A 17165-nucleotide genomic window follows, 5' to 3' on the forward strand; every position below is an offset into this window, starting at 1 on the left:
GTACCAGTATTACTGGCTGCAAAACAGCCCCCAAGCATGATACTACCACCACCATGCTTGACAGCTGGTACAGTGTTCTTAGATTTAAAAATCTCACTTTTGCTCCCTTCACCTCTTGTGGCCAAAAAGGTCAATCAGCATAACTCTTTTCTCCAGAAGCCACTTTGCTTTTTCAGCTGCAAATTTTGGACGAGCCTGAAGGTGTTGATTTGGAGCCAAGGCATCTTTCGAGGCCGATACAATGGGAATGTAAAACTTGCTTCACTGTTGACATAGACACCGGTGTTTCAGAATTTCCTGTTCATGGCAGGTTTGAGCCTTGGTGGTACTGGTTTGTTCTTCAACACCCTGACCAATTTCCTTTAACTTGAGGGGGATAGTTTAGGTCTTCTTCAAGGCCTGTGCAAAGTCGTGACACATCAAAATAACTTGTACTTGTGTACAATAGTTTGAATTGATTATCTTGGAATTTGCAGTTGTTTAGAAATGGCTCCAAGACACCTTCCCAACCTGTGTAAATCTAAAGTTCTCCCTCTTCGCTCTTTACTGAGTTCATTGGACTTTTTTTATTATTCTAATTACTAATCAGTCCATCAAGTTCTGTCAAACAAATCCTTTTTCTGCCAAAACAAAATAATTTGTCTGTGGTCTGGCATAATGAGAATTTAACAGGTCTAGGCCTTGTCAAGTCAAAACACATTGTTGAGCTTTCAGCATCACATTAAAAGATTTAAGCAAGTGTATGCATATATTTGAGCCAAAATAAATTCAAACTTGTGCACCCAATTCTTATTTTTGTAAGGTCAAAGGTCAAAGATGCATGTTGTACCATCAAAAAGAACAGTTCAGAGAAATTATTAAAAGCCACAAATTACCATGGCTTCTATGCTCATGATGAGTGTATGTAAACTTCTGACCACAACTGTATATTTTATAGTTTAAGGGTGTGACACATTAATAATTTAGGGTTATTTCCTGCCCACAACGACAAGACTGCACTTGAGGGTAGTCAGAAAGAGAAAGAGCAGAGGCCACTGGTTTCCAGGAAACAGCTCATCAGCTGGATTATAAAGTTCCTATATACAAAAATAATACACGTATAACTAGTTATTACAGTACAAATAGCCCGTTTCTGTGTATGTGTAGGCATGTTAAGGAAGTAAAAAAGAAGAAAAATCATGGTTTTATTTTTCATAAAGAGGCAGGGTGTAGATGATGATCATAAGCATGTCTGATTCACTGACAAAAGTAGTTGTTTAACTGTTTAACTGTTTAACTGTTAAAGGCTGATAAATAAAGACTGAAGTTCATTAATTACATAAGAAAAATACCATATTTGTACACGGAGACAGATAACATTTTTATGTCTCAATTTAACTTTTCAGTAGCATATGTTGTTTATTTTACCTGTTTAGTTTAAGAACTTATACTAAATTAACCAATCTTAACAGTGTTAACTTTGTAGGGACTGACCCCCAAGAGTGTTTCTTTGTCACCGAGATTAACCCCTTGCATGTGATCATGTGATCACACACTCTGTGAGCTGTTGTTTGGCAAAGAGCCAGCCAGTCAGAGAGCTTTGTGAAGTTGCGCCAGGCATCGAGTTGACCTGATGTCCGAGTGGGTTAATAATTGATGTCCTGAGTTTGACCTTGTTGTCGCACGCGATCCCATCTCAATCCTATTTTTCCAAGAATTTCTGTAAGTTTCCCCCCCGACACACACACACACACCTTTTTTGTTTTGTTATTGTCTGTCAAAACAAAGAGACAAAATGTAATGCCACCTAAAAAAAAGCAAAGAAAAAAAAAAAACAGAACCAAAAAAACCAGAACTCTAAAAAAGTAAAACCACTTCCCTGCTTGCTGTTCATATTTGTATCCACAGACTTTGGTCTTCCGGCACAGTGCAACATAGTTCATGTGTTGCAATCTTTTCAACAGGGCGTGTGTGTGTTTGGTAATAGACACCGAGGAGCAGCTGATGTAATGACTGTAAAACAGATTTCCAAGAGTCTGAATGACTGGAATGCCTTTGGGAAGTATAGTATTTAAAAATGGTTTTTGGTGAAACATGTGTGAGCAAGCTTCCACGACTTTTAAAGAAAAGACAGGCTTCAAGTAAAAAGTTAAAAAATATTTTATTTACATCTTCTTTATTCCGTTTTCCCCACAAACATATCAGTCCACTCTTTTTGTCTGCACAAACAACATTTGATGGATCAGATATAGTAGATTTGGTCCACAGATACAAAATCATTTCTTAGCAAAAATTATAACTCAAACCAGTATTTTAGAATCTGAAATAAAACCAAGGCCAAAAAATCAATTGTATCTGACAATTAAAAAAAAGTCATACCATACATGTAATATGTATAATATATATAATGTTTTTAAAATGACATTAACTTCACAAAAAACAAAACAAAAACAGCTAAAGATAAACTCTTGAAGGCACAATATGGCACATACACTTTTATTTTTCAGCAAACAGCAAACATCATCATGGCAATTTGCATTTGGTCAGCTCAACAGTTTCTCACAGTTTCTGCAGGCGTCTAAAATATGTTAAAGGCAATAATCTGATTTCTGTTTTTGGATAAAGCTGATTAAAAAGAGATAGCACCTTCACCCTGATGCCAAAACAGAAAAGGACTGTCTGAGCATTGCTTTAGCGTGTGTGTAAGCATTCATGTATTTGTGCGTCTTCACAGAGGTATTGAAGCACGTACACACTGCTGCTGGTGCTGCTTATGATGGCTGCAATTGACCGTGTAGATAAGCTGCACACGAACAACACATACTGTATTGTATGAGACATGGTGTCATATATTCACAGTGATACATTTCTCCTTGAGGCACTTGAAGCTGGCTGTGTTGAACATTCACAATTTTACCCTCGAGCTCGCCAGTAAGAAAATCCCCTCACTTTCAGTTTGTCCCAGACGCTACTTTTGGTGCAATAGGTGGTAGTTTCATATTTAAGTTGGCACCCTGCTCAGCAGAGGGTTCAGGCTCAGCAGAGGCTAAAATGACTGTGCACCACAAGTTATTCACATGCAGACTGTCTAGACAAGATCTAATACTCAGATTCTGCATTTCTTTCCCTGAATTCTGTTTTCCTCTTCTTCCTCATCTCTTTCTCAATTTCAGTTAGTCAGTCTGTCTGGCTACATGACTTTATAACCAAAACACATACACAGAGCACAAAGTGCTTATCTCAACTCATAATTTTAAAAGCAATCTCTTTTCATTTTTTCTCTCTTTTATGGTATTGTGCAAAAGTCTTCAGTCACTCTCATTTCTCCATATTTTACTTTGAAGGAGCCAGAGTTTCCTGTAATTTGGTCAAATGGTCTTGAGCAATTGTTCTCCAGGTTTTCTGAATGTCTTTAGTTTTAGTTCAAGTTTTTCTGTAGACATTGACTGCTTTGTAACTCATTTGTAGCCCAGTCATTATACCTGGTTCTTTTCAGAGGAATGTTTTTGTTTTGTTTGTTCAACACTTACTATTGAGGATTAAAAAAACAACAAACTGTAAGGATAAGCAATTGTCTACTTTACAGACAAGTTAGCAAACAACCAATAAAATGTGTCTTTAGTCACTTTGCTACCAGCAGCCCGTTGCAAAAGTGCATAATTTATTTAGTTGAATGTATAAAAATGCTAAAGGTAAGTTTGACAGTCTGACAGTCTGACAGGCATAAAATAAAATTCAGCACCAAAGTGATTCCAAGAGTGCTGTTAGCTGAAAGCTTGGCATATCTCAGCAAAGTGTGCAGTATGTCTTTAAAAACTTTGAAGAAACAGAACAAGTGGAGGACAAAGGAAGAAGTGGCAGGCCTAAAAAACAGCAGATGAAATGTATGTTAAGAAATAGGAAAAGACCAGCAAAGACCTGACACAAGACCTGAGAGATGCATCTGCACCTTCAGCTGATCCATCTACTGTTCAGTGAAGCCTCATCAGAAATGGCCATCACTGAAAAAGACTTTCTTAAGAAAGGGGAACAAGGAGAAAGTTACACAAAAAATGGACTGAAATCCAGGCAACCAGTCTAATGGAGTGATGAATCCAAACTTAAACTTTTTGGTTCAAATCATTGTCCTTGTCAGTTTGTAGATCAAGACAGAGGCACAACAGTGAATCTTTAAAACCACCTGTAAAACACGTCAGAGGCTCTGTCATGGTTTGGGGCGACATTTCAGCCAATGGTGTTGGAGGAGATGTTGTCAAAACTGAATTTTGAGCGCAGAGAATTACGCTCAGATTTTGATCTACCATACAAAGGCATCTGGAAAGTGTTTGATTGGCAATGGTTTAATTTTACAGCATGACAATGGTCCCAAACACACTGCCAATGTAGTAAAAGCATACCTGGATAGAAAAAACACATGATTGAACATTACCACATTATCATGGACTATTCTCCCCCAGAGCCCTGATCTTAACATCACTGTAGCAGTGTGGGATCATGTTGACAGAGAATGGAACAAAAGGCAGCCAGCATCCAAAGAAGAGCTTTGAATGTCCTTCAAGAAGCCTGGAGAGCTATTCCAGAGAACTACTTAAAGTACACACTCTGTTTTTGATTTATATAACGTATTCCCATGTGTGTTTTCAGATGTTTCAATAAAACTGCTAACCTACTTCTTAAATCAAGGGTGACTCAAGACTTTTGCACAGCACTGTATTTTTCTTCACCCCTTTCTGTACTTGTCCTCTTCTCCTGTTGAATTCTAATACAAGTCCTTCATGATCTCCTGCAGCAACGGGTGCAAACACATGTCTATCTCTGTCTTTTTAAGCAGCTGGATGAGATGGACGTGATCGGTGACTATCTGACGCAGGTCTGTCATCTTCTGGAGCAGCTTGGCAAACAGCTGCAGAGAGTCTGGATGGTTTAGCTTCAGCTGCAACTCCAGTGAATGAAGCACCGTCTCCTGAAGCTGCTCGATGGGCTTCACATTCAGCAGGCCTGGCCGGTCTGGACACATTACAGAGATAAGGAGGATAAATGAGAGACTGACCACAATATATCCAAAATCCATTAAAACAGGTAGATGAAAATTTAAATTGGCATAAGAAGAGAAATAAAACCGATAGAAAATGACCTAAAGTTTAAAACTTATGTTGGATGGAGAGGTGCAAATAACTAAACATTATCCACATTCACTGGCAGAAAACATCTCAGTTTAAGTTAAGAATACTTATCTCGATTTCAAGAGATAATATTTGTCATTTAGGTTAATATTTAAATAAAACGTTTGATTTTAATCATCATGCTATCCAAGGTCAGGTTTTTATCAAGCAGCACTATATTAATCACCAATACTAGACTAAGCAGTTAGGATCTGTTGACATAAGAGGGTGAGGCTCAAGTGTTCACAAGTTGGTCTGATTTGTTAACATTTTAGATTTTAAACCCTTAGGTCCCTGCTTGCTTTACTGTGATATTACTAGAACAAAAATGTTTGCTAAAAGATGTCAAAGTTGTATAAAAACAACTCGACTGAGTGACTGTAAGTTGCTCATGTGGTTGCCAGTGAAACCTCACCTTTTTTTTTTCTTTAAGATACAGTGAGTCAAAATGTTGTCACCAACATGCAACTTGCTGTTTGTAAATCTCCCTGCACGTGATGCAGTTGCTGTTTACTGCCGTTCTGCTAGACTCCCTTCCCAAAAACATCCAATACATCTATGAGTGGGCCGAGGCTGGCCGGAGATAGAGTGTTAAACACAGAGAACTGATAACTTGGATTTACTTGGAACAGCTAACTATGTTACTTTATACACACATGGATGTAAATTAAAGTCACGTTGTCTGGCAGAAGCACAGCGATAACATGAAATAACCTTGGAATCATGATTTTTTTTTTAAATATTTAAAATAAAAAAGTATTTTTGTTTAACTTTTGCCAAATATTGAGCTGAGAATGGGGTCGCCAGTGTTGTATTTGTTTAATATATATCGGTAAGGAAACAGGAAGCGGTTAGCTTAGCTCTGTACAGAAACAGAAAGGCGTAAAAATGAGATTGCACAAGTGGTTTTATTGGTAGGTGATCATGGTATTCTTACTGTGCTAAGCAGCTGACACAGTAGTGCATTGCTACATGCTACATAGAACTTTGCAGACCCACGTATGCATGTTGTAGCTACCAACAAGGGGGCAATGTCACGCATATGTGGCGCATGCTTAGTAAGGCTTGTAAGGCTTAGTAAGCGTCTGATTGGCACAACTATTACTTGTGCCAATCAGACGCTCTGACATGAACATTTACGACCAGTTTGGACTCACCAGTTAACCTAGCATGCATGTTTTTGGGCTATGGGAGGAAACTTGTACAGGGAACCCTCCACACAGAGAGGCCCAGGGTGACCAAGAGGTTCAAATGACTACCTTCTTCCCGTGAGGCAACAGTTCTAACCACTGCGCTGCACCACCCAATGTGACCAAGATTTGTAGTGGAGTCAACCATGTGTTAAAAACACTGAACTGTGCACTGCAGCTACTCTCGGTGCTGGCTGATCTTTGATGGGTTTTCTGCATGTGTTAAAGACAATTTTTCTACATACACTTAACGTATTGCTACATGCTGTTGTGCTTTTTTTTTTCTTTTTTCTTTTTTTCGGGGGGTTGCACACATGCAATAGCTTCCACTGATTACATTTTCACAATCCCTCTCACTGTGTAGCCAGCCATGATTACCTCAATAAGGAACACTGCCAGAACAGCTATTTCTCCCTGCTTCCAGCTGTTACGCAAAGCAAGGTTAAGCTGTGTGCAGCATCACTTTAATAGACAGATATTAACTGATAATGGTGTCAGTCCTGTTAACTCAAAGTCTAAACTCAGACTACAGACGTTTTAAAATCCAAGCCAATTTTGAAATTGTTTCATCGTGCACATACAGAAAACAATTATTTGAAATATTAGGCCAGAGGGAGCAATGTGAGTGATCTCATGTGGTTGCATTTCTAGACTAAAATGGAGACTGTGGTGCAATCGCTTGCTGTAATGTTAGCAATAGCTTGCAATGAGAAAAAAAAAAATCAGGCGGCTAATAAAATCTGGATGACAAAGTACTTGGGTCGATGTGGTCAGCAAGGGTTATTTATTCTTGAACGAGAACCCGAGGCGAGATTTTAACTGTCAATAAAATCTGTCGACACCATTAGCCGCCCCCAGGCTAATCTTATGTATGCAATCATACTCTTGCCATATATGGAAAAACGGTTCATTCAACACATCAGTCCAACAGATGCCATGTTAATCATGTCTGTATACCTGCAGACGCTTTCTTTTATGAGTATATCAGCACCAATAAAGTGCTGATATACTCATAATCAAATCTGAACTCTAAACGTCCAACAGTGGACGTAATGAATCTGTGAGTGTTTTAGGAGGTTTAAGAGAAGTGCTCCAAACCATTCACATAACCAGATTCCTCCTCCGAAGGTCAGGAGAGGTGAACTGGGGGCAGATAGTAAAACAAACAATAATAAAAACACTCACCCCCACTGAGAATGATAACAGCCAGAAACAGGGCCATGTCGCTGTCGTCCAGCTCCAGCGTGTTAAACTTGACGGAGAATTCAAACTTTGGTTCCATCATTTGACAGAAAGGTTTCCTGAGACTCTTGAGGAACTCCCGCGTCATAAAAATCTGTCCATAGGAGATGAGGGTCCCATCTTTGTTCATCAGAGGCGACATCATGATGATCAAAACCTCAATCACACCGTACTTCAGCAAAGTAACCTGAAAATAAAGAACACAATGACTGTATCAAAATCTGGCAAGATCTTTAGTTTAGTAGAAATGATAGTCGGGTCGTAACTTCATTTTCATTCAAAATCTAGAACTGCAAGCAGCAATGAGCTTCGCTAACCATTATGTCGACTTATTTACGTTGATCATTTTCTGAATGGAAATTGTCCAAAACTGTTTATTTTAAAGTTGTTTTAGAACAGAAAAAATCTTCCACAACAATCAGGACCGAACGGATGAACCACTGATGAATCTCACCTGATCATTTAGATCCAAATCGACAAATCCAGGGATACTTTTGGCAAACTCTGTCACTTCTCTCACTGCTTCTGCTGAACGAGACTGACAGCTCTGGAAGAAACGCAGCTCCACAGTGTCTGCTTCTCCCTGTCCACCGAAGACTGCCATTCTCATAACCTCACTCTCTGACATTGGGCGCGTTTCCGTGTAGCCTGATACCATGTGAGAGAAGGTACTTAATTTAGTTGGAGGAGTACAAGAAAAACAGAGAAGCTAACTATATAAGAAGCTAAAAATAACTTAACAAAGAGTTAACAGATAATTGCTGAATTTTGTGTCTTTCTAGATCTCTCAATCCTCATTCATCTCCATTTTTCTGCAAGACTTTTAGAAAATAACAATACAATTATCGACTGATGAAGAGAATATGACAGAAGATACAGAGGTACGATTGAGAACAGGTAACATAATTTATCAGCACCAGTAAAACTGGACTTGAAAAATGTAAAAACTGCACTTTTCTCCCCAGAAAAACTAATGCAATGAATTGGGGTTAATATGTGTGCTTTAACAATTATCTTGATTATGTGAAAACAAAAAAAAACATTGACAACACTGGGTGAAACTGGTAAATGAAGAAGTTTGAATAGTTGGGATTTTCATTTTAAGGAGTTTCAGCCTTTGTTTTGTATATTTTGAATTGCTATTACTATTAATTCCAATGTAAAGTTTTTTTTTAATGTGGAATAATAGGAACAATATCTTCTGCATTGCTGTAGCTAATTGCATTCCTAAAACTAAACAGAACAATAACAGACAAACAACATGTTTTGGACATTGCAACAAAAGGTGTTCTTTAACAGAGTAATTTGATACTACCCACCTCCGTGTACAGGTGGAAGAGCGGAGGTCTGGTGCTGCTGCTGCTGCTGCTGGTGCTCTGGGACTGGTATCTGCTTACAATTAATGAACTGCTCTCCTTCCATTAGAGACTTCATGTCGTGGATGACAAAAGGCTACAGGTAGAGTGCAAGGAAAATTTTGGGAGAAGGCAGAAGAAAAGGAAAAAAGAAAAGAAAAAGAGAAAAAATTAAGTTGATTATAGGTCTTCTGAGGACATTTAGTCTCATCTGTATGATGAGGCAAATAAAGAAAGTCTTAGCTGCAGGCCGACACAGAAAAAAACCATTATTTCCAGGTATCTGAGCAAACTTACGCTTACTTTAGTAAAACTAACATGCACTGGCCTGAAACATGAATGCTGCTATTCACACACATAAATCTTCATTGTAGTGGGAATAGAGGGAATTAAAGCAGGAAATTCTCTAGAAGTTGTGAAATGAACAACCCATTTCCTGCGTGAGTGAATGAAACTGAGTGGGGGGAGTGAAATGTCTTTATGTGCTCACTGTGCAGGAATCTGTTTGTTAGTTTTGTCTTTACACAGCAATTGCATGTATGTTGTTCAGTGCAAGCACAATGAACGCCTCCATTTTCTTATAAGTGCCAGCTTTCATAAAATTTCTTTCAACACACTCAGGATTGCTGCTATAAACATATAGGCTAAACAAATATAGTCTATATAAAGATACCTTTAATCTATTTGTGCGACTGCAATGCTACGTTTTAGCATTTGCCACTAGCAACATTACTAAATGTGCAAAAAGAAGTCAACACTATACTGGGTAGCTTTGTTGGAAGCTAAATTGAACTTGTGTGAACATTATGTATAACAAAGAAATCAAACCTCCATTTTATCTGAAGCACTCATACAACAAGGTAAAATAATAGGTATCTTGCACAGAGACGTTGTAGCTCCGTTTCCAAAATAATTGAGCAAAACAATGATGGTTTTCCAAGGTTAAGGAAAAAAATCGCTTCCTTTATCTCACATGGTGTGTCTGGAGTTCCGGTGCAGTTAAACACTGATTACACATCAACTCATATCAAGGTTCTGCTTGTTAAAAAATGTAAATATTCTACGAAAGTTAAAATCATTGACTCCCAATTTGTTTTAGGAGGATTGCTTTGGTTTAGTAAATAACCAAGCAGTCCCTCAAACAAAGAGATGATTTGGTGCTATTTGGCTGCAATCACCACGATGAACAGTCATAACAAGCAGACGAAAGAGATGCGGCGCAACCTTGAGCTGAGAGTTATCCGAGAACACGAGTAAAAAACCAAAAACTAAGAATCTCCTTCTACATTTTAAGAATATAATACGCTCAAAGTTTTTAATCCACTTTTTTATTCTGTGAGGGAAAAAAATCAAAGAAGATGAAGTGATCAGGTTTCACAGAAAAGCCTACAAAAACATACACATTCACAAATACTGTAAATATCTTCATGCTGATAGTTTTTAAGCATGTTTTTCATATTCTCAATAATTAACCGTCATTTGTCTGGAAACAGACAATTGAATTTTTGACCTCCAGTGACTCATCTCACATCTTGTGACACGATCCTGTGTTTTTATCGGTTAAAACAAACTGTCCAGTGTGCACCATGGGCGTATTAGTCAAACAGCATCAGTACCAAGAAAAAGAAGAAGAAGGAACAATGGTTACTGGTACACACATAGAGCATATGCATGTACCAGTAGAATTTGCTTTTTATTTTTTTCCGCTCCACTCCTTAAAGCCCAGCAAAACCAGTATGATGACATGGCTATGTATCAATGTCAACTTAAAATTACATTGGATTCTTGCAGATATGTTGGTCTCTGCTGATTGGTTGGAGAGACTAAAATCAAATCCCCAACTGAAACTACTTACAGTTGGAACAATGAATGATAATGCAAACACAGCGTAACAGGCTGACGGTACTATCTGATATCAAACCAACTCCATAATCTTCAGATCACATATGTATGTCTGATTAAAGAAATGTAGTTGCCACACTCAATGTAATATTACTAGTACTACTATGTGAATAATACACAGACAAAGCAACTTCACATATAGGAATAGCGGCATCATAAGGAGAAAAAAAGGGAGAAAACTGATAAATTAAAAGCAAAAATAAAATAATGCAAAGTGGATAAAAATATTCACTTGACATCTATTTTATGTTCTGCTTGCATGCTATTTGATTAGATCTCTTTGGAAAACTCTAAACTCTAAATAGCTTCTTCCATTCAACTTTTCTAAATTTCCAAATGTCTTTATGAAATCATTTGATGTTTTAAGCAGGACTGTCGAAGCCATGGCTGTAAAAGAAAAGACTGCTAAAAGCAACACCACCCTGTTCTGTAGTTTGACCATTGTAACCTGAGATATTTTCTAACAGCCAAGACATGTTGAAACCAGTCCATCCACTTTTTGAGTTAACACAGCAGCAACAGCCTAAATCGCGTCATCTGAGTCAAAACTGAGCGTGCTCACAGGAATTTATGCTGACAAGTGTTAAAAGACGTGCTGAGTAAAAGGTTTAAAATACTTAGAGTTTAAATCATATTAATGGTGTAGTATTAATAACAATTCTAACTAAATTTAATTCTTGTATAAGTGAAGCTAAAGAGTAATACAGCAGTAAGGCTTTTTCTATGTCCTACTTCTGAATTTTGGTAAAATACTGCATGAAGTTATGGATTTTTCACCCTGGCCTGTTCAGTATGATCTTGACTCTGTTTAATGTCATCCTTGCTTGTGATAGTTTCCAGAATGGGAGATATAAAAAAAATATATATAGGTCAAATTTGTGCTGTAGATGTCGTTCTTAGTGGAGAAAAAGCAAACAGGAAAGAGAAACTGGCTCAGTAGCTCTCATCAGCGAGTTGAGAACGTTCAGTATATGTAGATGGTTGATATATCCCTGGAATGCAAAGACAAGTGAAACCACATGCACACCTGCAAATATCTTATCAGTTCAAATGCTGGTCTAATATTAAGCAGCAGTGCTCATATACAGTTTTTTTCTGATCTATTTTCTGTCCTGAGAATGCCAATGTTGAGCGCTATCTGTCTGCTGATTTTGTACGCATCCGAATCAAAGCAAATGAAAATTTAGAGAGTGCTGCTTACCACGTTGTCTCCGGACTTCCCAGAGAGGATGGCCCTGGCCTTGGCCTTGGTGAGAGGGAAGTATTTCAGATAGGCCTCGTACAAATGCCGGGCCAGAGCCCTCAGATCTGCTGCCTCCGGGTGCATGTGCTCCATGTCAGATGAGAACTCGGCTAGCAGTTTTTCCTTCTCCGCCTGAGGCATTCGGCCAAAACGAATAGCTTGGAAAGGAAACAGAAGAACACTCTGGTGAACCATGAAAAACAGACATAATCACATGTGCACAGCAAATACGCAAAACCTGAAGCCTGAGTCAATTTATTGGAGTCACGCGACCTCAAAAGTCCCAGTTTGAATTAATACCATTTTGACTGACATTTCGACCTCAAACCACGTGTTACCATGTGCTACTTCACTTCTACAAAACACAAGTTAGACTGAAAAGTTGAATAATGAATTCAAAGAACATGGGGAACCCTAAAAAATATTTCTAAACTACATTTTTCCTTTAGTAAACTAGCTTTAACAGAAGTAAAACACTATTTATTTGTGTATCAGATTGTAACATCAAGTACAATATGCTCATTCATGTGTAGCCATGTACACATGAATGAATCCCAGCTTTTTCCCGCTCAAAAAGGTCATTTTTGGAAGTGACTTCATGTGATGGATTAGCATACACAAAAATAAATCTGTCTTGTGATTGAAATCCATTCCCTGTTATTTCAGACCAGTTGATAAACAATATTCTACGCAAGTAAATGAAAAATTTAAAAAATTGACTTTATTAAAAGCTGGTAATTTTTTATACTTATATTGAAGTCACTGGAGTACAATATCTGCTTAAGTAAAGGCTTTAAATACCTTTTTCATCACCCCATTTGCCTTCTGTTAGAATGTTTAATTTCTTTATCACATCTTTAATATTTGATCAATGAGCAATGAATCAAATTGAACAGCTAATGTCAACAGAATTACCCATCTAGAGCAAACACACAAGATTTTACGGCACACTGAAGCGCTACAAACCCCAGTGAACAAAGAATGAAATGTAAATGTGGGACATTTCATTTGAGACAGGGGACGTGTTTCTTTTACCTGATATGCAACAACGCCAATGTTAGGTAACTACTCTTTAAACCGTTGCGATGTCACAATATTTCAAGCTTGGAGTTTAAGTAATGGAAAACTTGTCCGAGTTGCTCTAATAACTCAAAGATTTCTGAATGTTAAAAAGTCACATGAGTCATATGACTCATGGCTTCTTCAATGAAAGGGAAAATCCAGTGGCATCAAAAGATGACAAATGATTCTGCTGTGATTTTTGAGGTGTGTCTTATGAGGCAATTAGAACATTTTGTTGACTCTGATATTGTGTACGGACCGATGTTTTCACAGCTCACCGACAGATGAGTTGTTTGTTGAATAGGTATTTATTTTAGGATTCAGCTGAGATAAATATATTCTCTTGTAAATGAAGCATTGAGTCTCAGTGGGACTACCTGTATAAAAAAAGGTTAAATAAAATAAAATATAATAAAAACAGACCTGAAATGTAACAGCTTTCATTACATTAATGTAATTTTCACAGAATGCAAAATTATTTAACTCCTGATAAAATTATGTGTATTTTATGCCCCTTAACTAAATATATTGATTATATTTCATTTGATCAAAAATATACCTGTATAAAATTATCTTATATTACTAGAGTTGCATTGCACTTTTCAAATTTTATAGTCAGCCTCTATTTTATGCTGAAAGTGACAAAATGTTTTACAAGCTGACAATTTCTCTGAATACTACGTGTCAGTTTTAGACTTTGTAACTTTGTAAAGCAGTAAGGTCTGATATCTGTCAATGAATATAAAATGCAACCCATGTTTTGTAAAATTAGAAACAAAATAAAAACAACACATAAAAAAAAGACAAAAACCCTGCAAGATGTGACTTGTGAACCCCCACAGAAATAAATGGTCCACTGGCGGCTGAAAGCAGGAGGTAACGGCACATCTATCTACCAGCATTCAAGTGAATGCTTCCCTTGCCCTGCTGCGTGTACATGAAAGCAGCACTGTGGTTGTAACATGGCTAATGTGGATGTCTTTTCTTTTCTTCTAAGAAATCTGACACCAAGGTGTGACCATTCTTTTTCTGTTAGTGGAAGTCATTATTCCTTATTTCCATTTCATTCCCAGCTCTGAATTTACTGCAGTGTGTACGTGATTATGTAATGCTGACTGCACACCCTAAGCAAATGCATACAAACTAAAGTGGCTCTACCACTGGGCACCGCGCCCACGGCAGTGACACAGCAAACTGGAGAAATCAGTTCAACGCAAGTCAATCATTGATTAAACAAAAACCCACACAACTCCAGCTATACCTATTACACCAGAGTGATATCAGAAAAGGTGGAGGTAGAGAGAAAGACGCAGAGATAAGCAACAGCAGAGTAGAAAAAAACATATCTATTGATAGCAGATGCTCATAATGTTGTTGAATTTAAGTCACTTCTAAGATTAAAGTGTGACAACGAGTCCAGCCGACTTTTGCCATGATGATTGACAAAACCTTTCGTGCTAACCGGCACCAGCAATAAGGTCATTAGTTAGATAAAGGAGACATGGATTAAAAAAAAAGCTTGAATTAAGAACCTTTTGGTCATGAAACTGTGAGATTGTAATGTATAATTACTCTGACACCAAACTCTTAGAGATAAGATCACATCTGCGTTAATGTGATGTTGTTTTCAATAAACTACAGTTACAAGCTGCCAAGTAGGAAAAGCTTGTTTCCTCAGCCTCTGAATCCAGCACACAGATGCCACGCACCTATGCCAGTGTTTTCAGTGATGAATTGAATTACTGAACCATTGTCAAATTTGTGCAGCATCTTCCTCGGGGTCGTGCTGTAACGCTTTGACTAGAGGTGGTATGTAAACCTAGTAGGTGATAAACCTGTTGTAGAAGTTTGGATATAAAATCTGTCCCCACCTCTCTATGCCTACCTAGAAAAAAAACGCAGCAGATAATTTGGCTTTTACTCATCACAGGGGCAAAGCTTTAGGACAGTGGGCAGCACAGTTACAAATGACTAACATGTAACAGTTACCAGACTAATATGTATGAGTTACCAGGTGAGCTTCTTTCAAGGGATGACTTAAACCTGTTCCTGTTCTTACAATCGGTGTATTTATGATGGGCAATGGCTGAACTGGGGAACTTATTTGGTGGAGGTAAGCTGCTATGTCTGACAGACTGGACAAACCCCAAGATGGCCTGCCCAAGGTAGCAAATAATCAAGCTATGGCCTCAGTCTTGGTAAAATATGCCATTTCTCACTATTTAGGTTGCATCTGCCCACATATGCAGTCTATGGTCAGGATTGCCTCCTGCTCTAGCCCACTGGGTAAGTAAGCTGTGGCACCTCCACCACCATCTACTACTTCATTAAAATCATTCTTTTTCCCCCCACCTTTTAATATTCACCTCACTCTTCAGAGTCAAGACTCCTGACACCAAAGAGGCATCAGGCTGTAATAAAATTTATTCATCAACTTTTTAATATTTACTATTAGAGCAGAACTAACAAAACCACTAAATGCAGCTAGTTTCCTTTTTATCTGGAATGGCTTAAGTTTGTAACAAAACCAAATGAAGAACTATCCACAAAGCAGTCTGTTTACATATGCTTTAAATGACTACACATATAAGAAATGACTAAACTCCCCTGGTATGTTACTTTGGTTTGTCCCTGGGCCTCGTAAGCAGGTGACTGAGTTGCTTTTACTTACATCCTGTTAAAGAAACACTGAGTACTGTTAACATATATATGTATATATATATATAGACACACTCTTTTAATGCACTATACAACAGAATTTAAGTTGTGAACAGTTCTGATTAAGGCTTTCTTTTCAACTCTGGTAGATGGCCATCTCCTCTGTGTTCATTCACCTTCCAGTCCAACTGCCCCTTAAAAAAAGTGCCACTTAAAAAATACTTAAGTGATTCCAGTATCAATCATTCAGAAGGTTTTGAGCTCCTGGTCTCCATTACAGTGTCATACTGTTTTTAACACGCTGCAATTACAAGCTGTCAAGTAGGGGAAAAAAAAGACTTCTTCTGGATCCAGCACAACGATACCGTGCAAGCATGCCAGTGTTTTCAGTGGTTTGTCTAATTAAGTCTTAAGTGCAGCCCCCATTAATTTACCTGAGAAGCAGGATTATTCGGAGCTCTTCAAAGATCACCTTGTTTGCTTTGAAAGGGGGAATTCTGCTTGTTTCTAGAGCAATATGGCCAAATACAAAAAGGGTAAGCTTCAGCAAGTGCAAGGCCAATGACAGGGCATCAACAACATCAGTGTTTGATAAAAGTTGTATAATTTACCATCATGCTTTTGTTATTTCCTGTTCTGTCAACTTCTTGCCCACTTGACCACAGAGTTCAGTGTAGCCACACTTCCACTAATGTATGAGAGAATTTCCTGTCGCTGTCATTGCTTTTTTTTTTTTTTTAAACCAGTGGTTGTGCAACAGGCAAACCTACCTCATCAGAGTGCTCAAATCTGTGTTTGCAATCGACAGGAAAGCTATTATTTTGGTGGTGTTACAGCCACCAAAATAATAGCTAATGCATGCTCACTATTTATTATAAATTACATAACCCACACACTTTTTTCAGTGCAAATGGGGAAGCGATCTTTGTGGGAAGCAGGGCTTTCTGACTTGTCATGATTTGCAGAGTTATTTTAATTTTTCGACCTCACCGAAGTGAGTATGCTACAAGTGCGCCGAGGAGGGAAAGAGCCATAACGTGTCCAACCCTAACAGGTGCAACAAATATAACAGGAGAATCAGGAAGACATCAATCAAACATAGCCAGAGTATACTTATTTACTCACGAGGTTCATAATGAAACACAGCTGAGGAGGTGGAGTCAGATGTGCTTGTTGACTGGACAACAAAAGCTAACAAAACAAAACTATTCTAAAGCGACGGATGAAAGAAGAGATTTTTTTTCTTTTGAAGTAGACGGTTTCTCTGCATATTGTACTTCTGTGGAGTAGTTTGCAAATGGTGAGGTCATCTAGGAGCTGTTTACTTGTATCTCAGTAAAAAGCTCCACGTACAATTGTCTGGTACATGAAA

The 17165-nt window shown here is 38.0% G+C and overlaps 1 protein-coding gene across 5 annotated transcripts in view; it reads right to left on the minus strand.

The window, feature by feature from the left end:
• Window positions 1-4621: 4621 nt before the first annotated feature.
• pparg (peroxisome proliferator-activated receptor gamma) overlaps window positions 4622-17165 on the minus strand; it is a 42909-nt gene continuing 30365 nt past the window's right edge. For 4 of the 5 annotated variants that reach the window (XM_040052237.1, XM_040052236.1, XM_040052234.1 and 1 more), the window contains exons 5-9: window positions 12032-12231; window positions 8893-9025; window positions 8028-8221; window positions 7517-7760; window positions 4739-4986 (exon numbers count right to left, since the gene is read on the minus strand). In XM_040052237.1, coding sequence (XP_039908171.1) covers window positions 4739-4986; window positions 7517-7760; window positions 8028-8221; window positions 8893-9025; window positions 12032-12231 — 1019 coding nt within the window. Of the gene's footprint in view, window positions 4987-7516; window positions 7761-8027; window positions 8222-8892; window positions 9026-12031; window positions 12232-17165 lie in introns of all 5 variants that reach the window. The other variant, XM_040052233.1, reaches the window with a different exon arrangement.

The sequence above is a fragment of the Simochromis diagramma genome, unplaced genomic scaffold (genome assembly GCF_900408965.1).
Source record: "Simochromis diagramma unplaced genomic scaffold, fSimDia1.1 OVJJ01000389.1, whole genome shotgun sequence".
NCBI lineage: Eukaryota > Metazoa > Chordata > Actinopteri > Cichliformes > Cichlidae > Simochromis > Simochromis diagramma.